Below are 19519 nucleotides of genomic sequence, written 5' to 3'. Positions count from 1 at the left end.
GTCCATACCAGTTTAGTTTTTTGGCTTCCATAGTATCTATTATGTCTAGGTCAATTTCAATTTCTCTCCGAATGTCTACGTTCCTTACCCTATCAAGTCTAGTGTGCCGGCAACATCGTCTCCACTAGTCCATTTCCATTGCCTTAATTTTCGATTTGTTTTTTGATTGATTTCCCAAAGTTCGACGTTGTACAACAATACTTTCTATTATTGTTTTCTAAATTCTTCTTTTATTTTCTTTTGTTATCTAATTATTCCACAATAGGTTATTTTATTATTCCTGTGTAATGACTGATCTTGCTTATGTATTAATTTAGGATTAAGGATTTAGGATTTAAGTTTTTCCTAAATTTAAAACCCTATTTAATTCTATTCGAGATCCACATGTCCAAAAATGACATAAACGTAAAAAAAAATATATAAAAACATAAATAAAAAGAAAGGTAAACAATAAAACAATACAACTAATTATATATTTTTGTAAAACTTGAGGAATTTGATTGTATACCTACCTAACAAATGGAAATGTAAGCAAGGAGCACTATTTTACACACATGTGTGTATATTTGCGTGTGCGTGTGCGTGTGTGTGTGTGTGTGTGTGTGTATGCGTGTGTGAAGAAATTTCATACATGTGAAATATTCTTTTATCATCATCATCATTATCACTGGCTCGACAACCCTTTTTGGGTCTTGGCCTGTTCTAGGATTCTTCTCCATTCCGATCTGTTTCGTGCTTTTTTTCTCCAGTTTTTTATTTTTAAGGTTGTTATATCATTTTCTATTTGTTCTAAGTATCTCAGTTTCGGTCTTAGTTTTCTTAGTTTCTGAGATATTCTTTTATAAAATAAAATAAATTAACGGTAAAGGGTCAATAACCATCTCTTGTCATATTGTAATATCTAACTGAAATAAATATCTTATTTTTAAACCTGTCTTCGAGATTTAATATCTTAAGTTCGTCTTGTTTTTAAATCACATTTAAAATGTTTTTCTTCTTAAACTATCTGTGAATGACTCTGCGACCTTCATAAAAATCGGAAGCGTATCGATTTCTTCGCATTATGACCTTTAAGCGATTATTTTAAATATTTTAACGTAATTAATTAATATTCAATTGTTGACATTATGCCGCAAACTTCTGATAAAGATGTTGCCATTTAAACATGATCCATGGTGAATATTAATCAATAAAAATATGTTTAATGCAATTTAACTTTCTTGAAATTTACTTGGTTGTTACAATGGTAGTAAAGATCAAGTTTAGAAAAGCAAGGTTTTATTAAACAAATTCAACCAAAGAGCGAGTTATTAAAAAATGTGTTCAGAATTAACTATAATATATAAGATTGGAAATATTTTAGTAACTTTATGGCTTTCAAATAGAAAACCTGACATACAAGATTTCCAACCTGAAGGCCGAGACTTCGATAAAATATTTCCAATCGTGCTGATACCTTACATATAATTCTGCGACTTTATATTATTTCATTATCATTTTTTATATAAATTTACAAACTTTTTAAATACCAGCTACTGATTATTCAAATTGATTATTTCTGGAAAGCCCATCTTATAAATTTATAAAGGATATAGCAGTAAAATTTATACCTGCATAAAATGCAAATTTTTTTTTCTCCAATGAGAAATTTGTAAAAAAAGTACCTGGAAACAGAATACTAATTTGTTAGCAAATTTTGCATTTATTTTAAATGTTTTTATCTGTTTTATGATACGTGGTAGCAAATAAATGATAAAGAAATTTCTTCTGAAGATTTCTTTAAAAACTATATAAATATTGAACTTAAAGCTCTGAAGGTACTGTACAATAATTTTTTAAATTACATTCCCCTTAGACGACTTCGTCATCTCTATATGGTGGCAATCTTGGCAATCTTGGCGATCTTTATCTTGTGTGCAGTCCCATCTCAGACACTTTCAGTCTCTTGCATATATCTTCGTTCAAGCTCCACGATTTAACACCATAAAATGGAACACAGAAGATGTAACATCGCAGTATCCTTACTTTTGTACAAAGAGAGATTGTGGCTTTTAAGGAAGACCCTCATCTAGTTTGAAGGTGGATCTAGCTTTTCCCTCTTTGCGCCCTCTTCTCTTCCTGGTTATTCATTCATTCTTAATTTATTATGATGCCAAGGTAGTGGCGTCATATCAACATACTATACCAACAATATTTAAGTTCTAAATCATTACAAGACAAAATAAAATATAAGGAAAAACAAGCAGAAGTACGAAGGAAAATCTCTAAGAAGAAGAACGAGTCTTGGGAAAGAAAATGCCAACGAATAAATACTTATCTAGGAGGAACCAGAAGCACAGAAAGCTGGAAACTGATAAAAAAATTGAGAAAAGAAAAGAATAAAGAAGTAATACCTAATAAAACCTGAAGACTGGGAAGAGTATTTCAAAGGACTTTTGGTAGAGAATAGAGTCGAATTTCAGGAACGTAGAAATCAAAACCAAGATAGAATTTCAATAGTTGGCTCGCCAATAAGATTAACAACAGAGGAAATTAAAAATGTATGTAAACAGCTGAAGAGGAACAAAGCACCCGGACCAGGAGATATACCCGGAGAATTGTTTAAGTACGGAACGAACAAATTGTACGAATGTCTTCGACAACTTTTTCAAGAATGCATAAACACAAGCGAAATCCCTACGGAATGGAAGATATCACACCTTAGCACTATACATAAAAAGGTTGATAAAAATAATTGTGAAAATTACCGAGGAATAGCTGTAACCGGATCTATGAGTCGAATATATGGAAAGGTGTTAAAGAACCGAATCGAGAGAGAATACTTGTATTATGAAGCAGAAGAACAAGCAGGATTTCGTACGGGTCGATCCACTATTGACCACATTTTCTCCTTAACCCAGATAATAGAAAAAAAGATGGCAAGGAATCAAGAGATTCATATGTTGTTCGTCGACCTACGGAAAGCCTACGACAGCGTTCCACTGAAGAAGCTGTGGCAATCAATGGAAAGCACGAATATTAATATAGAATTAATAAAAGCCGTCAAAGTGCTATACAACCAACCAATAATAAAGATAAAAGCGGGGACACAACAACAGGATTTATAACATCAAAAGGATTAAAGCAAGGATGTTGCTTGTCTCCCACTTTATTTAAAATATACCTCGAAAGTGCTTTAAAAAGATGGAAACAAAAATGCAGGACAATGGGGATACCGCTCACCAATACTATGGTATATACGCTTAACTTTGCAGACGATCAAGTAATAATGGCTCAAGATTATGACGATTTAAACTATATGGCACGAAAATTAATTGAAGAGTATGATATATGGGGTCTAGAAGTAAATAAAAAGAAAACCGAATACCTGTGCATTGGAGCAGAACAAAAAGATCTCATATTAGACGATAACACTACGATAAAGCACTGCTGTGACTACAAATACCTAGGTATCACTATTTCACAAGATGGAACATTAGACAAAGCCATAAGAGAGAGAAATACGTCAGGGAGAAAAGCCATCACAATGTTAAACACCATTTTATGGGACCAATCCATCAGCAAAGAAAATAAAAAGAGGATATATGAGACTATAGTAAAAAGTATCACTTTATACAGCTGTGAGGTATGGCCACTGAAAGAAAGAACACTGTCAACGCTGAAAGCGACGGAAATGGATTTTTGGAGAAGAGCCGCAGGAAGATCTAGAAGAGAAAGGATTACCAACGAACGCATTAGAGAAATAATGGGAATCAAACGAACAATCACAGATGACCTAACAACAAAACAACTTATCTGGTTCGGACACTTACAAAGAATGGACGAACAACGAATGCCAAAAGAAATACTAAAGTGGCAATCAGAAGGAAAGAGAAAACGAGGTAGACCGAGAAAAAGTTGGAGCGAAGGAATAAATAAAGAATTGAGAGAGAGGGCCATAGAAGAAGATCTATGGAACAACCGGTCTAAGTGGCGATTGGAAGTCGGAAAACGGCGGAGAACGTTATAAACCGACAAGTAGTAGTAGTAGGTAGTGGCGTCACTCTTTCTACTGGGTTTTGGTTAACATAAAATTGACCTTTCGGTTATCGTTTTTTTGCTAATTATTATGACCTCATGAATATCTGGTGTAAGCGTAAGCACTTATTGTGTCAAAATTGCTTATTGGCTTTTTCTTTCCTGGTTTTTAATGTAAGCTTCTGCACATAGTACTGCACCTAGTAGATGTAATGGGTTTTCTAAAGAGCTATGAGTTATATCGACGCAGAACAAAAAATTATGTCTGAAATAAATTGTACTAATCATCCTAAAAGTTTATTTTAGCCGTTACATTTCATTATTTAGCAGTTCTTCGTTTAGGTTGTTTCTACTCCAAATCTTTTAATATTGCAGTAAAATTTGTTTCTTCTTTATTTAAATATTAGAATTTTTAGTTTTAATTGTTAGTTTAGTGATTTTTACAGACAATAATTTTTGAAAATATTTTGTGCAGTGAAATTATTTATTATAAAGCCTTCTTCTTCTTTTTCTTCTTCTTCTTTTTATGTAGACATGACTCTGTCTGTTTTTAATCTGCCTCCAGTAAGTTGTGGTTCCATCGTTTACGTGGTCTTCCTACTGATCGTCTTCCTATTGGGGAACCATCTCTTGTCGTCTTTACTACCCTATTTGTTGTCATTCGGCTATTATGATCGTTCCATTCTACTCTTCTTAATCTTAGCCAGTCCTTAATGTTGTCTACCTTGCATTTATATCGCATATCTGTACTTCTAGCTCTGTCCAATAGAGTTTTATATTGGATAGACCTAATATATCTTTTATATTGATATATGATCATAATGTTAATCTGCTTTAATTAAATTTCTCATTGTTTAAATTATATTTTGCAATTAAATTCTTACGTTATTTTTAATCCATTTCGCCTGGGCTATCATACGCAATCATAAATGTATCGGATTTTGTCAGTTTTCACTTAGGTCTACGCAACTACTTAAGACGTCATAGCTCTTTAGAAAATCCATTACCTCTAACTACTTGTCGCGTATATATATATATATATATATATATATATATATATATATATATATATATATATATATATATATATATATATATATGGACCAATAATAAAATGTACTTAATTTCACTACATTATGTATAATATTATTATTCATGTTTATAATTTCGAAGATTAACTGGACACAAATGTTAATAATAGTAAAGCTATTAACTAGCGTAAATCATATCTTACTCAAATGTACAATGAATGTCGTAATAACTATGACATATTATGTAAAATATTTAAGTACATTCTTATCTGGTCACAAAACAATCTGGTCACAAAAATGTCAGTATTTAGTTTCAAAATCGAGAGGTAGTTCAACTAAGGTTATTAGTACATTTACGAATTAGAAATTAACATTGTTCCAAATTATTTATGTAATATTGTAAGACTTTTTACATTTAATACTTAAGGGTGAACAACCCTACTACATTATTCTATTGTTCTAGTTACGGCGACTTCACAATTTATAGATAGTAAGCACATCAATTCTACAATACGACGAAGAAGAGAAAATACTAGGTAATTTTTTTTTGTAATATACACGGTAATCCATAAAGAATGGGTAACGTTTTATCTGCAGATTCTGAGTGGAAAACAGGAAGAAATGTTGTAGCTCAAATTGGAATGAAATGCTGTTTGTCTATATGCCTGTCATAGTAACATAACCTGCATAAGTACGCTAGTAGCGACTTCTGTATAAAGCAACGAGAAGTCAAAAGACAATTCGATGAACCGCAAATCCAAGCTTACTAGAAGCTATTGGACAGTGTTAGGAATAACCATTTATTATAATATATCTATAGTTTACCCTGCAAAACACCATCATTTGCTCTCTTTACGTAAAGAAAATTTACGTAAACAAAGTAGACGATTGTATTTCTTTTCAACTAGAGCTCTTCGGCACATGTTTCGCGTTTTACATCTCATTAGGAAGACTTGTAGCAGCTGGAATTAAACTGAAATTATGTTTGTCTACATTGCTGTTATAGCAACATAACATGCCTGAGTTCGCTAGTAGTGCCTCTATATAAAGCGACAAAAAGTCAGGGGACTTGTCGTCCATGGCGAAATTGGTGAAATCCAAGCTACTTGATGCGTTTACGTCCAAGATACTCGTTTTCTTGGAGTACCGTTTTGTTTTCCTCTCGCTTGTCTTTAATAAGGTTGTCAATATAGTTCTTCCACGGTTTAATATTTCCTTTAATGTCACTTACAATTGAATTATTCTCGTCTAATAAATAAGGGGTTTCTTTGGTTTTTGTTTTTCCTGTTAGATTCTTTACTCTACTATATAAATTGAAGGTGCGTGTTTTTCTTGTAGTTGTTCTATTGTTACGCATTTATTTGTAAATAAATTTTTTTTATTTTCGAATTTTATATCTAATTTTATTGTAGATTTCTTTTATTTTTTATATTTTATATCGTTAATATCTGCGTACAGTAAAAAAAAAACTCGATCGTAATTTTTGTTTATTTTTTAGCTTAAATACACTTATATTTGTCTTTTTGTGTTTATTTTGAAATAAAATTAAAATTATATTGTAGTTACAAATGTACGCTACCACAGTTTCCACCCAACGGAAGATGGATGATAATTAATGGAGAAGGTAATCCAGGTGACGAAGTAGAAGTTAACACCATCCTTCAAATAGAATGTAAGGAGGGCTATCGGTTACAACCATACACTCCATTTATAGCATGTGATTATAACTGGGAGGCTACCGTTTTTCCAAAATGCGAAAGTAAGTATACTTACATTGTTTATGCTGACAAAAAGTTTTATAGTAACTTATAAAAATTACCAAAAATAATTTATATCAGAGAAAAATGCATAAAATTTATAACTCTTTATACTAAAAGAAGAAAGTGTAAGAGGTTTTAGCAAAGATGCTGAAATCTATATCGGGAACAAAATCCTAAGAAACAATATATAAATGATGAATAAGAGAATTGACGAATATGCATTGAAAAATAATTGTATCTTTAACTTCACACCATTTTTGTACACCAATCACTGAGTGCAATCATCTGCAATAGCTGACACTAGAGTAGATCCTAATATCATCTGAAAATAGGAGATAGTACAAGAAATTTAAGTAATGTTAAATATACCTGTATTAAATAACAATGTGCATAAGTGGGAACCCTGAGGTACGCCCAAAATAACTTAAATTTGGCTGATGTGTTGATATAACAATTTATATTATGATTTTTTAGAAAAATGTCCAGCTTTTTATTCATCGGCAACGACAACCTTAAGGTGTCTAGATAGAGACGGCAATAAAATTGAATGTGATCAAGCCATAGATGGAACTTACCTGACTTTTGATTGTATAGCTTATTACGAAGTTCCTCCAGGCAGTAAAAGCAGTTTGTTTTGTAAAGCAGGAACTTGGGACTTTCCAAGACCCGTGTGTCAACCAGGTAAGCTATTCTTAATAATTATGCATATTCATGAAAAAATCTTCATCCAAGGTTTTGGCTCTTAACTATCGATATTTAATTTTATATTTAGTCTCTTTGGAAATACAAAATGTAAAGTCTAGAGAGAAAGAGGGAAAGAGAGAGAAAGAGAGAGATAGAGAGAGTGGGAGAGAAAGAGGGAGAAAAAGAAACCATAAGTAGAATTGTGCCACATATTTCTTCATTTCTGTGTCATTAATATAATAAGTATTATTTTTCAAAATCAATTCACCATCTGAATTTTCCAATCCAATTGGTAGCGCCATCTTTATATGCACATTGTAAATATTATGCGCAAAGAATAGTATATTTTATATTATTTATTGATACTTTTCTAGAGGTAGATGGTATTCATACCTTTTAATTTTTGCTGTTCTTTCAATGTGTTTCTGAATATCTAGTGAGATCATTGAGATATGTGAAGCAATCATCCATATACATAGAAAAATAAGCGGAATAAATTTCTTTTTCTTAAATTCATTCAGTCTGTTACTTTCATTGTAAAAGTTTTCTGTATAATTCAACGACTGAACACTTTAATGCTTAATATACTAATATAGAGGGCGCTGAAATAAATAAATTTAAATACTCGGATTGCTTGCGACACCCTTTGGCCTAACAGAGAACTTTTTTAAGAGTCCATAAACATTATAACAGGAAACTAAAGAATTTTAGTTAGTCTGAACATTTTTTAGAATAAACCTTATTTTATTACTGTCCTTAATTTTGTGTGTTCTTTATTTTTAAAACTTTTAATTACGATTTGTTTTGGAAAAAAATGTCTTCTAATTTTAAATTATTTTTTATTTATTTATTATAACTTACAATAATTTACTTACCTCAACAAAAACAAAAAAGTAATAAGCAAATATGATATAATGAGAAAGGGATTTATCAGTAGTTCACTGTAAACCTCGTAAGTCTTCTAGTCATAATCTTTTAAAATTTGTTTCTGCTTCTCTTATTATATATGATTTTTGGAGTGATCTGTAATAATGTGTCGATATTTATTTACCTAAGTGTTCTTACGTCATACTTTGGTTTGAAAGATACTAGAGGGCACTAGTTAGCATTACAAGCATTTTTAATTGGAATATTATTTGAAGGATCTTATGTTAGATGGTTTACTTCATCCGCATTTTTCTTTTCAGTATGGTCTTGTATATAGCTTTTTATTTTTCATGTATATCTGCGATTTTTTTATATATGTATTAGCCAACTCCTGCTTTTAGTTTAAAGCTCAAATTGACGCCTCTTAGCTTTTATGTGGCAGACAATTAGGTACTACTTCTTCGTGTTATATGTGCTGACTTACCGAGTTTACCTTTATTCTCCATTTCTCTAGCCAATGTTATACTAGGTTGAGACAATTCTGATACTTTTACTGGATCAGCGTCTTAGTCATATTGTTGCTATTAACGTATCATGGTTTAGAAGAACTTCGGCAGTATATATTTCTATTAGATGGCGACTCTAGCCATGTGTTTTTTGGACTATCGTATTAACATGTGGTGTAAACGTTTAACGTTGCGCTGGTCCATTGTGACTCTTAAGTATTTAACTTCATTTTTCCATTCGATAGCTTTGTCTTGCACTGTTAGATGTTCTTCTGAGCTATATCTTATTTTTTTAATATAACTGCTTGTGTCTTCTCTGTATTTATGACTATTTTCCATTATGTACTTCATTCTTCTATTTATCCAGTGCCATCTGTGCCAGGTTTCTTACAGCTATATCCAGGTTCCTGTATTTTGCAGATATTGCATTGCCGTCTGCTTAAAGGCTAACTAGTGTTTCATGTATTCTGTGAACGTCTGTTGTGTATATGCTATAAAGAAGGGGTAATAAGAACGCCCCCTGTAGTATCTAAGCATCCGGGTATCGTGTTCAGACAGGACTTGTCCTATTTGGAACCTGAAACCTCGGTCGCCTAAGTACGAGGTGATAAGTCTCGACATAGCTCCGTTGTATTCATATTAAGGGAAGGAAGGCTGCTTTTGTGTATTGATTGTCGTTGAATCCATCTGCTATATGCTCTATTAATCTGAGTACGTGTCTCTCTCTGTTTGTCAACCATTTTCCATCCACTCCTGAATGTAAGTCTCTCCCAATTGCTTCCATCTTTCTCTATCTTACGCCAATCTAATCCACTGTTTGCCTCCCACTGCTCTTATGTCATCTACCCATCTTTTTTGAGGTCTTCCCATGCTTCTTGTTGTCGTCCTTGGTCTCCATTCTAGAATTCTCCGTATCCACCTGTAATTCTATCGGGATACGTGACCTGCCCAACGCCATTTCATTTTTGTAACTTCTTCCACAATATCCCTAATCTTCGTTCTACGTCTTATCTCGGTGTTTCTAATCTTGTCCCTCAGTGATATTCCAAGCATGATTCGTTCCATTGCTCTTTGCGTTGTTTCTAATTTTTTAGCAGATTTTTTGGTAAGAGCTACTGTCTCCAAGTCGTAGGTACAAACTAGTAGTATGCATGTGTTATACACCTTTTTCTTTAAGTTTACGGGAATGGAGGTGTTTTTCAAGATATATGCTAGTTTGCCGAAAGCGCCCCATGCCAGTTGTGTTCTTCTTTTAATTTCAGCATCTTGATTTGGTTTTCCTAGTTTGATGACATGACCTAGATATAGATAATGTTTTATATATATACAACATTTTCTATGGTATTATTTTGTATTGTTATATTTGTCTGGTCTCGGCTCAGTATTTTTGTTTTACTGTAGTTCATTTTGCTTACGGCTTGGAGACAGTAGCCCTTACCAAAAAATCTGCTAAAAAATTAGAAACAACGCAAAGAGCAATGGAACGAATCATGCTTGGAATATCACTAAGAGACAAGATTAGAAACACCGAGATAAGACGTAGAACGAAGATTAGGGATATTGTGGAAGAAATTGCAAAAATGAAATGGCGCTGGGCAGGTCACGTAGCCCGATATAATGACAACAGGTGGACACAGAGAATTCTAGAATGGAGACCAAGGACGACAACAAGAAGCACGGGAAGACCTCAAAAAAGATGGATAGATGACATAAGAACAGTGGCAGGCAAACAGTGGATTAGATTGGCGCAAGATAGAGAAAGATGGAAGCAATTGGGAGAGACCTACATTCAGGAGTGGATGGAAAATGGTTGACAAAGAAGAGAGTTCATTTTTAAGCCTACCGCCCCTGAAACTGCATTTAATTATTGTAACATATCATTTAGGTCTTGGATATTATCGGCTATTAAACCTATGTCATCTGCGAATCTCAAGTGGTTTAAGTATGATCCGTCGACGTTGATACCTTTGTTGTTCCATTCTAGTTTCTTTAAAATGTCTTCTAGAGCAAGGGTAAATAGTCTGGGAGAGATGGTGTCTCCTTATCTTACTCCTTGTCTTATGAGATTAGTTTTTGTGCTTTCGTCCAGCTATATCTGCGTGGTGGCATTTTCATATAGTACGTGTAGTTCGCTGGAATGTTGTGCTCCGAATTGTGCTACAAGAAATATTCCTAGTATATCTCTCTCTGTTTGGAATATGGATTGAATGACTCTCTCTGCTATCTTGCTGACTACTGGAAGTAAGCTAATCGGCCTATAGTTTTGCGGAAATATGTTGTTTTTACTAGGTTTTCATGATTACGTAGATTTTCTTCCATCGGTTTGGAAAGAATCAGTTATTTCATCTAAATAAGGTACTTTTCTTAATTTTTTCTTAACCAGCTCAATTATTTCTCTATGGCGTTTATTGTTATGTTTCTTAGAGATAATTCAGTGTACATACTCTCCGAGAGAGAGAGAAAGAGAGAGAGAGAGAGAAAGAGAGATAGAGAGAGAGAGAGAAAGAGAGAGAATGCTCCTCATCACCTCTCCTTTTTCTTCTACGAAGTAAACAATTCTGTTTTCTCTATGTAGTTGGGAAATGGGTTTTCTATTCTTTTCTTCTTCTCATTCTTTGAAACCTCCATATTTTTCTATAGTAAAGAAAGAGCGACAGTTCGAGCTATTTTTTCATGTAAAATCCCATAAGACATCTCTAAGGTTCATTCTGGTCATTTTTGACACTTTTTCGAGTGAAGTCGCGACGGCTCGTCTGATTGTGACATAATATAAGGAGTCGTTGGAAAGAGAGTAGCTCAAGAAGTAAGTTATAACTGGTTGGGGGTTTAAAGGGGGATATACAAAGAGGTTTTGGGCGTATAGCGGCCAAAGAACTTAAGATACGTGAGTGTATGACTTGTTGAAAAGCGGAGATGGCGAAAGACGAGAGGTAGAGACACAGAAAAATCAAACGTTGTAGTGCAATCGGTTTTGACCATAGTTTTAAAATAGTTGCGCCGTAGGCTCTAGACCTAAACTACTTGAGTTACAGATTACAGAGACGTGCAAAATGTTACTTGATAGGAATTGATGAATAGAACCAAACTATCGTAAATTTGCGCACAATCCTTTAATTTATTGTTTTTGTAAACAATAAACACTCGTTTCGTATCACATTTCACTTTAGTTCGTATCACTTGAAATATTCATTAAGGGGCATACTCAATTAGGTTATTGGGAATTAGATAACGACAATTATTATTGTTTAACAAAGAAAAATATTTTAAAAAAGACGTCTGCTTTCACATTCATAATTATTTAAAATGCAGACTGCCTGTTATAAAGGATATCTTTTAAAATTTAAAAGATCTTCAACTTACCTTCGGTAAAATATTCTTTAAAATGTATCGAAATCGAATCGTAATTGGCGCAAGAATGTTATTTTGGCCTGAAATTATTCTAATATAAGAATATTTGACCGGAGTAAGAAGGAGAGCAGACCGATATTAATCACTAAATAAGGTTTTGTCAAAATAACTTAATGTTATTGCATTTCTGTTTTAGTTTGTGGAAAAAAATTTAATAATGATACAACAGCGCTTATCTGGAAAGGCAAAAACGTTAAAGAGTTGGAGTTTCCTTGGGTTTTAGCCTTATACCAGCTGGAACGGGGGAAATTTAAGAATGTATGTGGAGCCACATTAGTCAGTCGGCGAGTTGTTCTCACGGGTAATTCATTTTAATACAAACAAATTTTGCTTTCTTAACACTGCATTTTTTAGCTGCCCACTGTGTTACCAACGATTACGGTAATGCTCTTCCACCTGAGATGTTTATGCTTGCTGCAGGAAAATATTACAACTCGTACGAAGATCCTCGAGATAATCAATATCCAGTGCAATATAGAAAGGTAAGTTTAATCTCATATTGTAACGAATTTTTTTTGCTTACCTCAGGGTAAGATTGTGGGGGTAGAAAATTGGGGACAGAAACTATGGGGGCGAAGATAGGGCAAGCAAAACAATCGTTACGTATGCGAACGGCACTCAGGGGGTTGCTGGAGAGCTGGGGTCGTGGGTAAGTAAAAGACAAGGGGTCGGATTGGGGCAGCTACAAAAAATATGAAAGGGTACTTACATAAATCTCCTGGACAAAATGAAATAAGATATGGCAGACAAGGTTACCTCTAGCTATTTTAATTTGGACGCCGCTTCGAAGAAAACTTCCTGCTGGAAAAAGAAAGAAAATTTCTTCTTCCCTAAAATCAAAAATACATACAAAGGTTAGGAGATTTTCTAAAATAAAATAAACAAAATGGTTGGAGCAATAAATTAAACATTTATTTGTGTCTCTAACAAACAGTTATCAAAATACAGATTGTACAAGAAATATAAATAGTTGCAATAGTTTTGCAACTATATAAATAGTTGCAAAATACAGAATAAAAAAAAACTTACATGTGTCCGTTTACAAACTCCGTTTACAAAGAGGTTGGAGATACTACAAAAACATACAAATGTTACCGCACAGAGATTAACCTTTTTTTTTTAACAAACAAAACAAATAAATATCGAAAAAAATAAAGCTAGCTGTCATATGTTAATATTAAATTAAAAAAAAAACAATTAAAATGACAGCTAAGTTAAACCATAAAATTTACAATTTATTATTTATTACAAAATCCCTTTAAATTTTAATAAAAGCTATTATTGTTTCAGCAAAAAAATGTCTATCTTTACTTTAAAATTAATATACTGAATGTTACCTTATAATTCAAATTTTTTACACTTAACCTTGAAACTTGCTAGACATCTATGGGAAAGCTACTTGGACAAGTTCTCAACGGGAAAGAAGGAAGACGATTTCTATAGCCTGGAATCCTGGACTGGAGCGAGGTTGGAGCAAACAGACGACAAACGAAGCTGGTGGCACACCCTATGTACTGTTTTAAAATTGTACCATGTTCTGGTATACTACACAAATCTTCTAACTATTCAAGTCGTTACTCTTTTATAAATCTGCCATATTACAGAGAGTAGATTTCCACTTTTTACCGGTCTTGACTATTAACCCATTACACAAAATTACCGGCTATGTTCAAACTGAGCTGCCTTATACAACCTGCCTGCTTCGTTGCTCTTATTAACCCAACTTGAATTCCCCTCTTGACCTAAATCTAATACTGGTGTGGGCGACCCTTCTTACGTCCATAACATAAATTTCTTGTTTTTAAAACAGGCCTCAACTATGTTACAAAGCGACCCTCAAACAAACTACTTCCCAATATGAAGAAATAACACGTATTATATTGATTTTTCTACCTCACAATATATTCAGAGATTTGGGGGATTTGAATATAAACAAATCGTTGTTTAGCGACAAAAAAATCTTGAAATATTATAGTTAGAAATAACATGTACGAAATGAGGAATTTTAACTTCGTTGCAAACAAACAAACAGGGGCGTCTTTAGAAATTTTTAACATATTAATATTTCGTAGTTAAAAGAAAAATTTAAAACGCTACAATATTAGACCTTCTAATCTAATGGTTATCATTCTACAGGCATACAAACGTGTGGTGAATTATTACAAAAAACAAAGCGTCCTATCTTATATATTCCTGTAACATATATGTATTGTAGAATGCTTTAAATGTGGCGACGTTTGATCCATTTTCTCTTACAATCGACCAGATACCTATCCGAATGATGTTAATTGAAAAGCAGTTCGTTAGTAGAATGTAGAGTGTTGTTTGCTGAGATTTAAATATTTTTAATAGTGATGTGGCGTCCGTGAAAGAATGTGGTTGAAAATATTGCGTACGATAACAATACTGATTTTGTAGGAAGTGTCAATGCCAGTGCTGGTGTGAATGTAATTCACACCATGGTGGTTTATTTTATATTTGTTTCCTATTCTCTGGATTGAACAAGTCTCTAAGAGATTTGTAAATCATATAGCAAATGGATTATGAAGGATATTTTAATGGTACCAAAAGGCTTCTTTAATTACATTACTAATTTGATTATATTTTTAACATATTTCTATTTTTAGTTAACCAAAATTATTGTGCATGATGGATATAGAGGAGAAAGTCGAAGATATGTTGCTGATATTGCTGTGCTAGTAACACAACAACTTTTTAAACTAGGACCGTTTGTCCAGCCGATTTGTATTAACAATGTCAACTCCATTTATTTAAGTAACAGACAATTGGGAGAGGTAAGTCCAGTTAAAATTAATATGTTTATTTATTTTTATGAGTATGAAACAATAGGCACAACAACTGTAGCATCCTAGAAAACAAAGATATCTCACCAATAAACATACTCGAAGTTAAAAAAACCATTTGAATCGTTTTTATTTTTGTTGTAATGCCTGTGACATTTCAACAATATATTTAAAAATACAAGAGTCAAACTCTACACAACATTAATACAAACAGTAATAACAAAAAGTAATACAATCATGTTAGGATGCTTCGAAAGAAAAGTACTAACGCGAATCTATAGAAAAAAAATGTTTGGGATGGACCACCTCACCCCTTAGTAGTACAAAAATAGATTACAAACGATAGTCAGGCCTACCGAGTACACATATAAAATTTTATAAAAATCGGTCAAGCGGTTTCGAAGGAACTAGCGGTTTAGTATGGCAACTAAACTCTGTGACACTAATATGGCAATTAGAAAATAGGTCTAGTATTAGTATGAGTAAAAATTAAGGTCTGTATGTATTTTTAATGGTACATAATAAAACAAAAATAAAAATTTAAAATTTTGTTCAAGAAATAAAAGAATAGTTGGGTGAACCACCCTTGTATATATTCAAAATCGTAATCTCTTTTCCATACCTGTTGGGGGTATGAAAAATAGGTTACGACCTGTTTTCAGACCTACCAAATACTACCGAACTAAAATTCAGTTAAGCCATTGTGGTGCAGTATGGCAACTAACTCTTGTGACCCGAATATGGCTATTAAAAAATGGTAGTTAGTAACAAAGAGGTGAAAATTAAGGGCTGTATGTATTTTTTATTGCTGTCACAGCATAACATAAAAATAAATAACTTTGTACAAAAATTAAGAAAATATTTTTTCTTTACGAGAGGTCTCCATGTCGAAGGTAACCGGATTCTGTCATCTCTTTTATAGAGACAATTTGGCTCTTTTTCAATTTCTATAGATTCTCGGACATCTATAAAGATCGAACGTCTGCGCTGGATGGGCCATGTTGAACGGATGTTGGAGACTGAAACATCAAAACATATAATAACGCAAACACCAGTAGGGAGAAGATCAAAGGGAAGACCCAAACTTAGATACATGGAACAAGTGGAACAAGATCTGAAAACACTTAAGATTACCAACTGGAAAAATAAAGGAAGGAACCGAACAGAATGGCGGAAAATCCTAGAACAAGCCAAGACCCAGAAAGGGTTGTCGAGCTTCTAATGATGATGATAGGTTCTCGGACAATTCTTGGTTTATAGAAGTCTATGGGGTATATGGTTCTAGAGTTTTCAAAATCAATTTTGTGGCCTGTATGAAGATAATGTTGACCTAGAGCTGAAATTGAATCGGAATTGTGAACAGAAATGGATTGTTCATAAATCCTATTTTGAATTCTACGGTTTGTTTGGTCTATATAAGATCGGGGGTAGTCTGCACAAGGAATTTCATTGGTCATTTATAATGCTGTTTTTGATTGATCGGACAAGAGATGAAAGTTTTTGTTGAGAGAATCATTAAAAAAATGGTATTGTTTCACTCTGTTTTATTTTATTTTCAGGTAGCAGGATGGGGACTAACTGATAATAATAAACCTGCAGAATACTTGCGAGTCTTAAAACTACCGTTTAAAGAAGGTTCAACGTGTAGCAGAGAACTACCTGAAGAATGGGAGGAAAAATATAATTTCTTTGATAAGATATGTGCCGGTCATTTTCAGAGGAACATGAGCGTATGCCAAGGTGACAGTGGAAGCGGCCTTATTTTCCAAAATCGTGATGATAATAGGTAAAATGGTATTAGTATATTTTTTCAGTTGTTATAATAAATTAATAAAATTATTATAAATACAATCAATAGATCCCCGTTGATAAAGTCTTAAAGCTATTTTTGGTGGTAATATTACTTTAATTAACTCTTCATTAACGAGCCAGGTTTGCGGCTTGACTGTTTTAAGAATTTGTGTAGGCGGCGATTATCTAATAGTATTAAAACGAAATGTACATGGCATTTACCTTTATCGGTTGGGTTCTATACAGCGTTCCACGTTAAGAAAATAACCTTAGGCTTATGGAGATCAGTGTTGCCAAAACTCTCAAGCATGCGGTTTACTAGAAGTAATTAGATATATGCATTCCAAGCGGTCCGTTTATTTGCTTTTAAATCTTTAATAGCCGGCAAAGTGCATGATTTAACTAAGCAATATTTTCTACTGATTTCTATGATTCATGGTATATGATATTCTTACCGAAAAACAAATAAACTGTCGTTACTATAATTAAAATAAGATAAAATAAAATTATCTTTTGTAAATACTATTTATTTAATTAAAATCATTTTCCCTATTTTTCATCTCTTGTTTCGAATGGGCACTTTTGGTCAATTACGTTAAAAAACATGAATTTAATTCATGTCTGTGAAAACGAAAATACAAATTATACAACCCTGAATCGTGCTTGTGTTCATCGTGGCATCGCTGCGCTTCTATCGTCCATAAGAAATACATGGCCCTATCTCCGCAATGTTATTTTCTTAACGTGAAACGCTCTATTCTATAGTATACTTTTACAATATGACTTTTAATAAGTAGGTACAAACATATGATGCTGACATGACTAACATTACGTCAGTATTTTGTTTAAAGTAAAGGAGAATAGATTTATATCAGTAAGGTAAGATACTAGCGCTGATAATTTAAGTATTTCTAGAATCGTTATATAAAAAGCAATTTAATATAGTCCTCTACACTGACGACTTAAAGAATAAAACGAGTTAAATGTTCTCTAACTACTGTACAGTAGCCAATCGTACCTTATAAGCGTTCACCTTGGTATAGTATCCGAACGGATGAGCTAATATAAATAATAACCGAACTAATCTGTATTCGTAATATTCGTCAGCTGTATGTATCAGCTTCTTAGGGCCCACGATAAAAAAAATTACTATAATCTGGGCATCTTCGCACGTCAGGATTACTGGTAACAAAAATCCGATTGCTTTGCTAACAAAAGAGGCCATGGACATTACTATGAATATATAAATCATGACTTCAGCTAGGCTGAAGTAGCTTGATTGATTATCGGCAAAATTACTGAAGTAAAGTATTTTCCTCAATGAATGAAACGTAATCTACAATAAAATAATTTACCTTTATCGTATGGCACTTGACACATTTACATTTAAATTTACATATATTTTGTATAAAACATTACATACAGTCCATCTAATTTACAAACCATTGCACGTCATCGGCGTCATAGCCCGTGACGTCACATGATACCAACACGAAATATTTAGGCGGTAGGTGTGTTCTTTTTTAGAATCACTTTGCCGAGTACACTGGCATTACAGCCACTAGACATATTTTATTATATACGCGTAGAACTAATATTTAAAGATTTCTGTTAATGTTAACTTAAAGAAATAGACAACAATATGTTTCATTTAATTTGTATAAATGCATTATAAAGCGTTTTTATGAAGAACATTTGTTCGGAACACACTGCAACTGTAATCGAACGAAGGTGAAATTTTGGCATAAATTGGTAACACTTATTTGACAGTTGCGGTGTTAACACTTTTTGTATTTTATTATTTTAAATTTTAAAGTGAATACCGCTTGTTTTATATTTTTACCTATTTAATAAAATCTGTTCTTTTTAGAACAAAATTAGTGTGTATTATTATAAAAATGTCACGTAAGAATTTAAATAGTCGTTGTAAAGAGTATAATAATAATTATGTGACCTATTTGATTTAAAATGGATTCAGGATTTTTTAATACTTTGGCAACTATGTCAACTTCGATCTCTGACGTAGATAATGACGTGCAACGGTTTGTAAATTAGATGGACTCTATATGTTTACAAACGAACATCTAACTGATTTATATATTCTATCGACTCTGTAGTCGCCATTAGGAAATCCTCTGACCTGCCTTGATAGGAGCTTGTGGCACACTGTTCTGTAATGTGACAGATGATTTGGGGTTGTCCGCAGTCACAGAGTGGGGATGGTCGTTTACCCCATTTGTGCATCATGTAACCGTATCTGCCGTGTTGGGTTCTGATTCGGTTCAGCATAGTCCATGTGTTGCGTGGTAAGTCAAAACCTGGTGGTTTTTGTGTGATGCAGGGTAAGCTGCTATTTTGTTGTTCCATCCATTCTCTAGTCCAAGTAGTTGTTAAGTTGAACTCATTTTCCACAGCAATCTGTGCTGTTTTTATTGGCGGTCGTCTGGAACGTAAGCGGTTACCGTTGGCAAGATCTATATCTTGATGAATTGGCAGGATCTCGTTACTATTCGTAACTATCTCGTATACTATCTCGTTACATTGCGTAGGGGTGGATTTCATAACACCAGCAATCATTCTCATTGTACTGTTCAATTGGGCATTTACTTTGTGTATATGTGGGCTGTTAAGCCAGGCTGAAGAGCAGTATT

At 33.2% G+C, this 19519-nt stretch overlaps 1 protein-coding gene across 1 annotated transcript in view; it reads left to right on the top strand.

Moving 5' to 3' along the window:
• LOC140442379 (probable chitinase 10) overlaps nt 1-19519 on the top strand; it is a 163102-nt gene that overhangs the window by 116621 nt on the left and 26962 nt on the right. Inside the window, exons 30-36 of the mRNA XM_072533453.1 lie at nt 5512-5584; nt 6611-6807; nt 7283-7489; nt 12410-12574; nt 12628-12755; nt 14901-15068; nt 16637-16863. Coding sequence (XP_072389554.1) covers nt 5512-5584; nt 6611-6807; nt 7283-7489; nt 12410-12574; nt 12628-12755; nt 14901-15068; nt 16637-16863 — 1165 coding nt within the window. The remainder of the gene's footprint in view (nt 1-5511; nt 5585-6610; nt 6808-7282; nt 7490-12409; nt 12575-12627; nt 12756-14900; nt 15069-16636; nt 16864-19519) is intronic.

Source organism: Diabrotica undecimpunctata, chromosome 5 (assembly GCF_040954645.1).
Source record: "Diabrotica undecimpunctata isolate CICGRU chromosome 5, icDiaUnde3, whole genome shotgun sequence".
NCBI lineage: Eukaryota > Metazoa > Arthropoda > Insecta > Coleoptera > Chrysomelidae > Diabrotica > Diabrotica undecimpunctata.
This window is presented reverse-complemented; position numbering and strand designations above follow the sequence as displayed.